Source organism: Juglans microcarpa x Juglans regia, chromosome 3S (genome assembly GCF_004785595.1).
Source record: "Juglans microcarpa x Juglans regia isolate MS1-56 chromosome 3S, Jm3101_v1.0, whole genome shotgun sequence".
Classification (NCBI taxonomy): domain Eukaryota; kingdom Viridiplantae; phylum Streptophyta; class Magnoliopsida; order Fagales; family Juglandaceae; genus Juglans; species Juglans microcarpa x Juglans regia.
In genome coordinates this window covers 10,005,469-10,017,007 of record NC_054599.1, presented here as the reverse complement: position 1 = coordinate 10,017,007, position 11,539 = coordinate 10,005,469, and the positions used below count along the sequence as shown (strand labels likewise).

At 37.2% G+C, this 11,539-nt stretch overlaps 1 protein-coding gene across 1 annotated transcript; it reads left to right on the top strand.

Moving 5' to 3' along the window:
- The first annotated feature begins 6,892 nt into the window (after nt 1-6,892).
- LOC121257058 (probable RNA-dependent RNA polymerase 1) lies at nt 6,893-11,055 on the top strand. Its single transcript, XM_041157927.1, has 5 exons — nt 6,893-6,984; nt 7,289-7,574; nt 7,745-9,600; nt 9,719-9,869; nt 10,070-11,055. Exons 2-5 carry the CDS (start codon nt 7,347-7,349, stop codon nt 10,847-10,849), a joined length of 3,015 nt encoding a protein of 1,004 aa, XP_041013861.1. The 5' UTR covers nt 6,893-6,984; nt 7,289-7,346; the 3' UTR covers nt 10,850-11,055.
- The last annotated feature ends 484 nt before the right edge of the window (nt 11,056-11,539 follow it).

Here is an 11,539-nt window from a genome sequence, read left to right as displayed (position 1 = left end):
GAGGTCATGTTTAACCCCCGTGGTAAGGTTGTGCTTCTGTGGATAGCCAAGCAGAACATAAATCACTCTGTCATCAAAATGGTGTGTACTCAAACAAAGGCAATGACTATAACCCGTAGTAGGGCTAGAGGCCACTACTATCACCCATGGTCGGGCCAAAGGCCACTACTGTTACCTATGGCAAGGTCGAAGACCACTACTATCACCCGTGGTTAGGCTGGAGGCTACTACTATTACCCATGGCAAACCCATAAATTAGAGCAAAACAGAATCAAAGTCATTGGATCATAACCGAAAATAGAATCAGATATAGAATATAAAGGTCATGCTAAAGATTTTTCAGATGCCATATCATATGAAAACAGAGTATTGAACAAATTCATATCATCTTCACAATATCAAAAATAGATTTAGAGCATCTTCAATTAATCAATGCAAAAATTTTCAGATTTCATATTCGCTCTTTTTGCATAGTTTAGAAACATAATGCAAAAAGTAGTTCATGTCTACGCTAGTCATCATAGAAAATATACTTCTCTTTTTATACGAATTACATGAGTAATGCAGATAATTGACCCAGGTTGTTTTGAAGTTTTTTTTTTCATAACAAAACATGCATATGTTTCATAAAATCAACCCCAATTCATTCGTTTTATGCGAAGTTTAGCATATGAACCCCACTTACCTGAACTTTTTACTTCTCTGAATTTTCACACAACAGTGCCAAGGGAACATCAATCATCACTTAGAAAATCATCACGTAACTTGTGTAAATTTTTAATTGAACACATACTTCGTAGTTAAAACATGAGATATACAAATCTATATTTCTTTAATGTCTAAAAATCCTCGGAACCCTAAAATATCGACTCCCCCTTAAAGACTTTGATTTTCACATATTTTCTTTGAATAATTATATGATTAAACTCTAAAAATATTACAAAGCCCAACTTCTAATCTCTCTCGATTTTTATCATCAAACATATCAGGGTAAAATAATAAACCCTAAAATGGTTTTTCCTACAGTATCCACTTTAAAAGCCTAATGTTTGTAACCCAACTTCAATTTCTCGACAATCCATCATTTTCCAAAATAATCTAGTCTTTCATGGACTGATCTCTCACAAATTCATATAAGCCATAAGGAACAAGTTTTATGCTCAAGTATGTCCTAACACATGACACCACCCTCAATATCTACCCAAGAAATGGTAATTATGGGCTTGTGAGAGAGGGATGTCGATGAGCTAGAGGAAGAACAAACGTGAGAGAGATTATAAAATGTACAGAGATAGAGGGAGAAACCGAGGGTTGGCTTACGCTGTGCAATCGTGGTGAGGGGCGGAGTACGACATAACAGTGGGGGCTGTAGTTCGATGATCTCTAATGATCTTGAGTCACTACCAATGGTTGTCTTCCAATCCCGCGGTGATTCTTAACTAGACGACAATAATGGTTGGCATGAGCTCTTCAAGGTGGAGCTACTCCGGCTGGTCATCGAGTGAGGATCACAGTGACAAGTTTGAGTAGTGGAGACTCACTAGGGTGGTTCCAGCGTGGGGCAGCGGTTGAAATGAGTTGTGGAAGAGCCGTGCTCTATTTTGAGTGTGGAAAACAGGGGATGATGGAGGCTAATTGTGGGCTGGTGGTGTCGGGGCAGTGTTGTGGAGGAGTATGCATTGGCTTGATCTTCTTGGGAAGGTGTAGTTCCATGTTATAGGGCTGAGGGAAGGCCATGAGAGTGCAATGTCGTGAGACATGGGAACTTCTTTGGTCATGATGGAGGCATGGTCCCTAAGAATCTAATGTTCCTAATAATCCTCAAAAGTTTGAAAATCCATAGCTAAGATTTAAGTCCTAAGTGATCTCAAGCCAACTAATTTTCAAAGCTTCACAAAGTTCACTCTCAACCCATCATGCCAATCTCCCATTGCAACCTCTAATAATTCCACCCAAATGCTTAAGGTCAAAATCTCATAATTAAATCATTGTTGCAAATAATCGACTTTCACATCTACCATGACAACTATTACCAAGCTTTATCAAAATAAGTATAACATACTCATATATAATTCTAGATGATGATCTCTTTCATCCTTAGTTGTAACAATATACATTCTCATCAACCTAACCTTTCATCTCCTATAACACTGAATTTTAGAGTAATCCTTTGAAATAAAAGGAAGGAGTACTCTTAGAGTTAAGTAACAATGTGCTTTCTTGGAGGGAAGAGGAAAGGTACTTGTACCCATGTCGTCATTGTCCTTGGCCTCTCTAGGGGTTAGTGCATTAACTCGAGCAGGCACTGCATTGTGCTGGGTAGTGGCTCATGTCGCTAGTTCGATCCTCTGGAGCGTGCTGGATTTCTTATTGCTACCTAATTGCCCTGGATAACCTTGAAGTGACCATATTATTTACCAAAACGAAAACACTGTCCAGTTTCCCTTCTGCATTCCACAAAGTGTACGATATTGCATGAATTGTATGGGTTATTTCTTTGATTGTCCTACACCAATCTTTGGCCCGAGTTGTTTGCTTCATTCCTTCTCTTCCATGGTCCACAATTCTTGCTAGAGGGGAAACCCAATGGCATTGACCTCTTCCTCTGCTCTTGAAGTTCAACGCTTCTCTAGAGGCTTTGCTCGAGTATTGTGACCTTATCCATTAACTCTACAAAATTCTGGATCTAACGGGCCACCACTCACTCATATGTCTTGTTATTCAGTCTCTCTTCAAACTTCTAGATCTTCTTCTCCTGATTGAGGATTAGATATGAGGCAAAGCGCGACAATTCAACAAATCTGGCCGCGTATTGGTGCACTATCATTGTCTATTGCACTAAGTTAGAAAACTCCCTAGCCCTAGTGTCTTTGACTGATCTGGGAAATAAACGATCAAAGAAAAGTTGCTTGAAGTGGGGCTAGCTAGTAACTCCCCTCCCATCAGCTTCCCTAATGGTTCTCTTTGAAACCCACCATCTCTTAGCTTCTTTTGTCACCACGAAAGTAGAGTACAGTATTTCTGCTGATCAGTGCAATTCAGGACGTGAAGTATTTCTTCAATGTCTTGGTTCCAATCCTCTGGTAGGGTCGGGTGGTCACATCCATCAAAAGTAGGAGGGTGCATCCAATTAAATTGGTCCACGGTGCAACCGCCCTCATCATTGGTTGCATTCAAGTTCGAAATGTTTTAAACCGAATGACAAGATGCCATCCTGAAAAACTTATACCTGGTTAAACGTTTCAAGGGGAGTACTCATAAAAATTTGGATGTAAAAGTAGCTATAACAATATAAATATAACAAATCATAATTCCTTGTTTTACCCGTTCTTACCCATATATTAAACTATTGATCAAAGCCTACATACTGAGATTTATAGAATCCAAGGCCACCAATCCTGTCCAAATCCTTTCTTACAATCTATAGTTTTAAATCTAGCATCGTTTTAAACTTACATACGTCTTTAGAATCTAAACCTCAACTCTTTTTGACATTAATTAATACAGTTTGCAAACTTTCAAACTTGTGACTTGATTAGACCTACATGCGTCTTCAGAATAAAATTAAAAAAAAAAAGATTTCATAAAGACCTTAGAAGTTCAGAACTTCATATTTGACGAGCTCATATGTTAAAGTCTATAGAATTTAAAACCAAGCACTTGATCAAGTTTCTATACGCCTCCAAAATCTAAACCTTGAATCTTATCAAAAATATTTGCTAAAATCTACAAAATAAACTTACCGGATCTAAAGCCTCAAATGTCATAAAAATCATTTCTTAAAATATGCAAGATCTAAAACCTCATATTTTGTAGGACACATTCCATAGGTCTGCAAATGCTAAAACCTTAAATATCATCTAAATCATATATTGGAGTCTGCGGAACTCTAGAACCTTAGATCTCACCAAAATCATTCTTAAAGTATGCAAAATCCTTAAACCTCAAATTTTCAAAAACTCAATCCATAAAGTCTGCAAAATCTAAAACCTTAAATTTCATCAAACTCATTATTATAGCCTGTAGAATTTCAAACCTGGCTCTGATACCAACTCTAACGCCCCAATGGATGGTCCAAACCACGTGGCCTATACTCCAAAAGAACTAATCAATGATACAATTGGAACCCCATTGGAACCTTATAAAGAGCAATAACTTCTCATTCTCAAGCAATGTGGGATCCTATACACCACCTAACCTTATCATTATCATATAGAGTATCACAACTCTATATAAAGTACCTACTTTCTGGTTTTAAATAGGAGTATATGGGTGTGTAAATGGATCACGACCCTAAGTCGAGGTGGGGCATTATCTTGGTAGAGCTTCTCTGATTACTCGGGAGCCTCTAAGAATTGAGTAGCGTCCCATGGGTTGTCATCGGGCGAGATGGTAACATTGTCAAGTCGAAGTCGTCACCTCTCGGTTATCGAAGGCTAGAGGATGCGTGGTCAAGGATGGGGCGCGAAGCCAGGCGTTGCTCGTTACAAAATAGTAAGCATGGTCATTATCCATGGTGCTGCTAAGGGAACAAGGGTGTGCACATGACCATTCTAGGTAGAGACCGTGGTGCACACTTTAATCAACCGAAATGGTTGGCATGATGGTTTTCATGCTGTTGAATAGGCTTGACATCTTGGATAAATATATTATGTGATGTTTTGGGTATTGGATGCCCAGTAACATTTTGTGGTTTATTAATACTTTTTTTGTTTGGAGCCTAGCAGCTCAGTACATATGATTTTAATTCTATCTACTTTGAAAATCAATTTTTTTTATATTCATCGTCATTACTTGCATTATTAGCTGTTGTCATGAGTTATAACTTATTGAGATTTCTTCAAAATCTTACTGTGATAGTCCTACTACGGTTTCATTCCTCGAAACCGTAGGTTTTGATACAGATGTAGGCATTGAGGTGGTTTACAAAGAAGAGGATCCAGTGTAGCCTAAGCACTAGTATGGGGGTTTGTCTCGATTTAAGTTACCATATATTGTTTTGAAGTAATTGATGGTTATTTTATGTTGGGCGTTAAACACACATATGGTCTGTAATATTATTATAGCAGCGGTAATGGTATGACTTATGGATATTATTTTGGATGGATTAAGTATATTTCTCTAATATTGATGCATGTTATCTTTAGCATGAACTTGCATTCTAACTTTTCCGTTGCGATTATTTTGTATACATATGCCGGACATACATACTTACATACATATATAAGGGGTGTCGCCCATGTGGTATGCATCCTGACATCGTGGGCTTCTAACACAGATTATCAAAATCTTAAGAGTGACATATGTGAATATGGAGTTAGAATCTTGTTACTATGAGATAAGAGTAACACAGATTATCCATGTTCTTTTTCACAACGTACAGATTTATCAACTCATGTCATGGTATCAAGAATTGAATCCATTCCATTTCTATTTATGTTTTTGTTTTTAGTAAGAAATAACGAATGCTCTCTTAATTTTGATATGAGATGGCAAAGTTTCATTCTCCTAGTGCTTGAATATTTCTCCAAATGTAGACATTGTGATTGGTCGTACATGGCTCTGGCAAGGTTATTAGTAAACCAAGTCCGTGCCACATGGCAAGGTTATTGCTAGAGATCAACGTCTCTATGCTTTAGGATCTCAAAACTTTTTCATTAAAATTTTTTAGTATATAAGCAGTGCTAAAGCATGTGCTATCATGCATCCATAGAATTAACTACTTAATTTCAATGATAATTTCCTAATAAGCTAATAAATTCTGAATAATAAAAATGCTGAATCTTCATAATAAAAAAAAAAAAAAATCAGATTTAGTAACTTTGTGCCCCAAAATAACTGAAAGTTTTTCTTCTTTTCAAAATAACTCAAGAAATTACCTGTTTTCTTTTTTAATTAAAATAACAAAAGTTTACAAAAATAATAAACAAATATGTAAAACGTTTTTCAAAATTAAAAGTTCTTAAAATGCCCAAGACTTGTAAAAATATTTAGGAAGATTACATGATCAACTGGGAAATGACACTTTTCCCATGTTTTAATTAGTTTTTTAATTTTTTTTTCCTCTTCTTCTTCTTCTTCTTTAGTTTTTCATTGTTCTTCTCTCTTTTTTCTTTTTTTTTTTTTTAACAATTACAATTTATATTTGTTGTTTTTCGATCGTTCTTTTATTTTTTGAGTTTGCAGTTTTTAACTCTTTAAAGTAGAAGGCTCTAAAGTCTAAACGGATGATAGCAATCTTGTCCGATCACTTTAGATGGGATCCCGAAAGAATAAAAAATAATTGAGGAAGAGAGAAAACTTATGTACGAAGAAAATTTTCATCAGTTTCGTAGAAAGAGGGAAACACAGTTCACACGAAATATTGGTCATGATCATACCCAAGAGTACTTTAAGAATATTTTTGAAAAATAGTCATAATTTCCAGAAATCCATGCATAGAGAACTGTACTCAAATATATATAAGAAGTGTCATAATTTCCTTCTTACTTAGCAAGAAGGAAATCCCCTCCCCCCGCTCTTCTTGTTGCCCAAGTTTGCACTTTAATTTTGAGTTCTTCTCAGTTCCATCGTCATTCTTCCCATCATGGAAAACAAAAGTAACACTGCCACAGAAGGCTTAGAAAGTCCGAGTGCCCAATCGTTTTCCCAGACTTGGAACCCAAACAAGAATATGTTGAAGGGTATGGAACATAACATTAAACAACGTTTGTCATTCGTGAACTTAGTACACAAGTGCTATAAAGCTATTATATTCGTCAATGTCCGTTCCCTTAGAATGCAATTACATGCTGCCTACAGTGAGGTGGGCTCCTCAGCCCATGCCTACGTTAGCTTGAGTATACTTCGGCTAGAAGTAGTTGTACTCATCTTTTGGCGCCAGAGAGTAGAGCTGCTTTCTCTTTATCCTCGTCTATATATAGTTGATCATGAGCCTTGTTTTTTCCCACACCAGCAATTCTACACTCAGTGTTTTCCTTTCAGGTCAGGCTCTCTCTCCCTCTCTCTCTCTCTAATTCTCATTCCTTTCCCATTGAAGCCTTTGTCAACCTGGTGGTTTTGAGTATATATATTGCTTTGAAATCTGAATGTTGGGTGGTTCAGATTGGCTTGAATTGTGCTTTTGCTTTTGCTTGTGGGTTTCTGTGTTTTTGAATTGTAGTTTCTCTCAAATGCAGTAATATGCATTGAATTGTGTAATGCATGTGTTCCAGTTTTCTTGGTTGTCGGTTGACTCTGTTTGCTCTGTGTAACCTACTGATATAGTGTTTGTATACTGAAACTGCAGTTGAAGCTTGCGACTTAAGTTTGACATTGTACCAGAGCCAAAGATCTTTCTATCTATCATGAATAAAATACCGCTGCACTTTGGAAATCAGGTTTCGGGGGACAGTTTTTCTGTGCTTTGGAAATTGGAAGATGTCTTTGGGAAATTTGATTTCGTAAAGAAAAACTTGTGCTTCTTTTTTTCCTATCTTTCCGTAAAGTACAAGTTTGAGATCTCTTTCGAGAACATTAGGAAGATTGAGCTATATCTTCCACGTGATCAAGCAACAAAGTTTCTTCTCATTCAGGTTAGCTGGTGAAAGATTTCATGAATATCTCTCAATATGCATAGGTTGCTATACTCTTTCTTACAAGCATTTTTTATATTATTACAGTTTACTGATATTAATGGTTTTTGTGCCGAAATTGCCACCTTTTTCTTCTAACTTAACGAGTTCTATCTTCTCTATTTTGCTAGTTACTCGGTGCTCCAAGGATATATGTGAAAGATGTCTCTGATGTTGATCATTATGAATGGGTCAGAGAAGTTGATTTCACTCCATCCAGCTCCATTGGCCAATCTTATGCTCTATGTTTGGAGCTTCCAAAAAAGAGGCGGCTTCCGAATTTACATCTTGAATTTGTCCAATATAAAGAAAATGAAGACCAGTTTGGATTGATGGAAGGCTCTCCTTACTCATGCAGTTCAGGTCTTGTGCCCATTGTGAATCCACCCACAGGCTTTGACCTGCCATATAAAATCTTGTTTAAGATCAACTCCTTAATTCAGCATGGGTGTGTTCCTGGGCCAGCAATTAATGATGATTTTTATAAGTTGGTCGATCCTAAGAAAATCAAAATCAACATGATTTTTATAGAAAGTGCCCTGGACAAGCTTTTTCATTTGAAGGACTGCTGCTATGAACCTGTGAAATGGCTCGAGGAGGAGTACACAAGATACCCAACATCTACTCAATTTCAAACAACTCCTGCTATTTCTTTAGATGATGGGCTGGTAAATATACACAAGGTTCAAATTACTCCATCTAAAGTATACTTTGGTGGTCCAGAGGTGAATCTCTCCAACAGAGTCTTGCGCCATTATCATGAAGATATTGATAACTTTCTGCGTGTTTCTTTTGTCGATGAGGACTTAGATAAAATGATCTCAGTAACTTTATCTCCACGTTCATCATCTACAAATGGGGACAAGCGAACTAAAGTTTATGATAGGATACTATCCACTCTAAGAAATGGAATAGTTATTGGGGATAAGAAGTTTGAGTTTCTTGCCTTTTCATCCAGTCAGCTACATGAAAATTCTGTTTGGATGTTTGCTTCTAGACCTGGCTTGACTGCAGCAGATATTAGAGAATGGATGGGTGATTTTCGAGATATAAGGAATGTGGCAAAATATGGTGCTAGACTGGGTCAATCTTTTGGCTCTTCTAGGGAAACTATCAGCGTTGACATAGATGAAATTGAAGTCATTCCCGATGTAGAAGTTAAGAAGGGACTAGTCACATATTGTTTTTCAGAAGGCATAGGGAAGATATCTGAAGAATTGGCTCGCAAAGTGGCAACAAAGTTAGGTTGCAACTCTGTTCCATCAGCATTTCAGATTCGATATGGAGGGTACAAAGGTGTTGTGGCTGTTGATCCGACATCATCGATGAAGTTGTCATTGAGAAAGAGCATGTGTAAATACAAATCGGATAACACACAACTCGATGTTTTGGCATGGAGTAAGTTTCAGCCCTATTTTCTCAATCGTCAGATAATAACTCTTTTGTCTAACCTCGGGGTTAAGGATCGAGCTTTTCGAAAAAGGCAAAGGAAGGCTATACATCAATTGAATGCCATATTAATAAATCCTTTGAGAGCACAGGAGGCATTGGAAATGATGTTCACAGGGAAGATCTCAAAAGTTCTAAAGGAAATGCTTATATGTGGTTACAAGCCAAATGCAGAACCATTTCTTTCAATGATGCTTCGAACATTCCGTGCATCTAAGTTGATGGACATGCGGTTGAGAACAAGGATTTATGTTCCAAATGGAAGAGCTTTGATGGGATGCCTCGACGAAACCAGAACATTGGAATATGGTCAAGTATTTCTGCAAGTTTCTCGCTTTAGTAGGGAGCTCAGTAACAAGTCATCCCTTGTGTTTAGTATCAGCAGTTCAAACCCAAATAACTTCATCGGTGAAGGTGAGGTGGTTGTTGCTAAAAACCCTTGTCTACACCCAGGAGATGTGGGAGTCCTCGAAGCTGTGAACGTGCCAGCTCTACATCATATGGTGGATTGTGTTGTTTTTCCACAAAAGGGAGAGAGGTAAGAGTTTAATTTCCCATTTATATGAGACATTAATCTATAAAAACATAAGATTCATCACATACATGCAGACATACATGTGAATGTAATATTAATGGCTGCCTATTTGTACTTTTAGACCACATCCAAACGAATGTTCGGGAAGTGATTTGGATGGAGATTTGTACTTTGTCTCTTGGGATCGTGATCTTATTCCTCCTCGTCAAATTCAACCAATGGAATATATTGCAGCACCAACTAAGCAAGTTGATCATGATGTTACAATAGAGGTATTTATGCTTGCATTTCCGACTAGAATATAGAAGTATTTCGTGATCTAAGAAGTACGTGTTTCCATATAGACATCTATATCTAAACACAGTTGATGACACAACATTTCATTGCTCTCTCCTGTTTGCATGTCCTTTGCAACAGCAACTTCCATCCATATGCACCTAACATTAAAAAGCATGTTATTGTTGTCTTGCAGGAAGTAGAAGAGTATTTCACAGACTACATAGTCAAAGACAATTTAGGAATCATCGATAATGCCCACGTCGTCTTTGCGGATAGGGAGCCCGATAAAGCAATGAGCTCTAAATGTATGAAGCTTGCGGAGCTTCACTCAATTGCTGTTGACTTCCCAAAAACTGATATTGTAGCTGAAATACCTCCTGATCTACGAGTCGAAGAGTATCCAGATTTTATGGAAAAGCCTAATAAAAAGAGCTACATATCAAAATCTATTATTGGAAAGCTTTTTCGAGAAGTGGAAGACATTGCATCGCCCACGAGTCCTAGGAAGCCTTTCACTTTGGAAACTGCAAAACAGTATTATGACTCTGGCATGGAAGTAGACGGCTTTGAGGACTACCTCAGTGATGCTTTCAAATACAAAAGTGACTATGATTACAAGTTGGGGAATTTGATGGAGTATTATGGAATCCAAACTGAAGCCGAAATTCTTAGCGGCAATGTTTTGAAAATGTCAAAACATTTTGATAGGAAGAGGGATTTCTATGCAATTAAATATGCTATAAAGTCACTAAGAATGGAAGCAAGGAACCAGTTCAACGAGTGGAGTGATGCAGACAATACTGATGATGCAAAAGCAAAAGCATCGGCCTGGTATCATGTCACATATCATCCTACTTACTTGGGTTGCCACAATGAGGGAACTCAGGGAATGGATAGGGCCCATTTCCTTAGTTTTCCATGGTGTATCTATGACAAGCTTCTGCAAATCAAGAAGGATAAAAAGAGCATATAATTTCTTCACAAGTATTGTCGTCGTCGATGATTGCATTTCTCTAGGCAACTTATGTATATTTGATAGCAATTTGATATGGATACTATTTTAACTTTTGTGTACCGTTATTGGTATTTGCTTGTAAATGCTCCAGGTAGATTTTTGGAGCTTGAGAATATGTAATATTAGTTTATATTGTATTTGAATAGATTTCCAGTACTTGTGCATCTTTTTATATATTACAATTGGTTTGGAATGTAGATATACTATCGACAAGCGTTGTGAGAATATAGTGGTTGTATTCTTTTAACATAATTTTGTGTTTAAAAAATAATTGGCTTTGATTAATTTCAAAACGATTAATCTTGTAGAGATAGCAAATCGATCATCATGATTAGGGCTGAACAAAACACCCGTAAACCCGACCCGACCCGTTATTCCGAATTAGCCCGGTCCAAAAACCCGACCTGTTTACAGTTAAGATCGGAAACGGGTATTACCCGTTACCCGATTTTAACTTATTTGGATTTCTAATTTTTAGTCAGTTCATTTTTTATCTCTCTCCCTCTCTCTCTCTCTCTCTCAAACCACCTCATTTTCGTCTGCAAACTACGGCATCGTATCTATAAAGCCTAAAGGTGCGCACAAATCAATTCATTTGAAAGTTTTCCTCAGTGGACTGTTGTTGCTAGCTTTAGAAATGAAAAGCTA

What these genes read in the sequence shown, in the direction of transcription:
- LOC121257058 (XM_041157927.1), top strand. Translation starts at nt 7,347, where the DNA reads ATGAATAAAATACCGCTGCACTTTGGAAATCAGGTTTCGGGGGACAGT. An exon ending in CAAAGTTTCTTCTCATTCAG is followed by an intron (nt 7,575 to 7,744) that starts GTTAGCTGGTGA and finishes CTATTTTGCTAG; the next exon opens with TTACTCGGTGCTCCAAGGAT. An exon ending in ATCATGATGTTACAATAGAG is followed by an intron (nt 9,870 to 10,069) that starts GTATTTATGCTT and finishes GTTGTCTTGCAG; the next exon opens with GAAGTAGAAGAGTATTTCAC.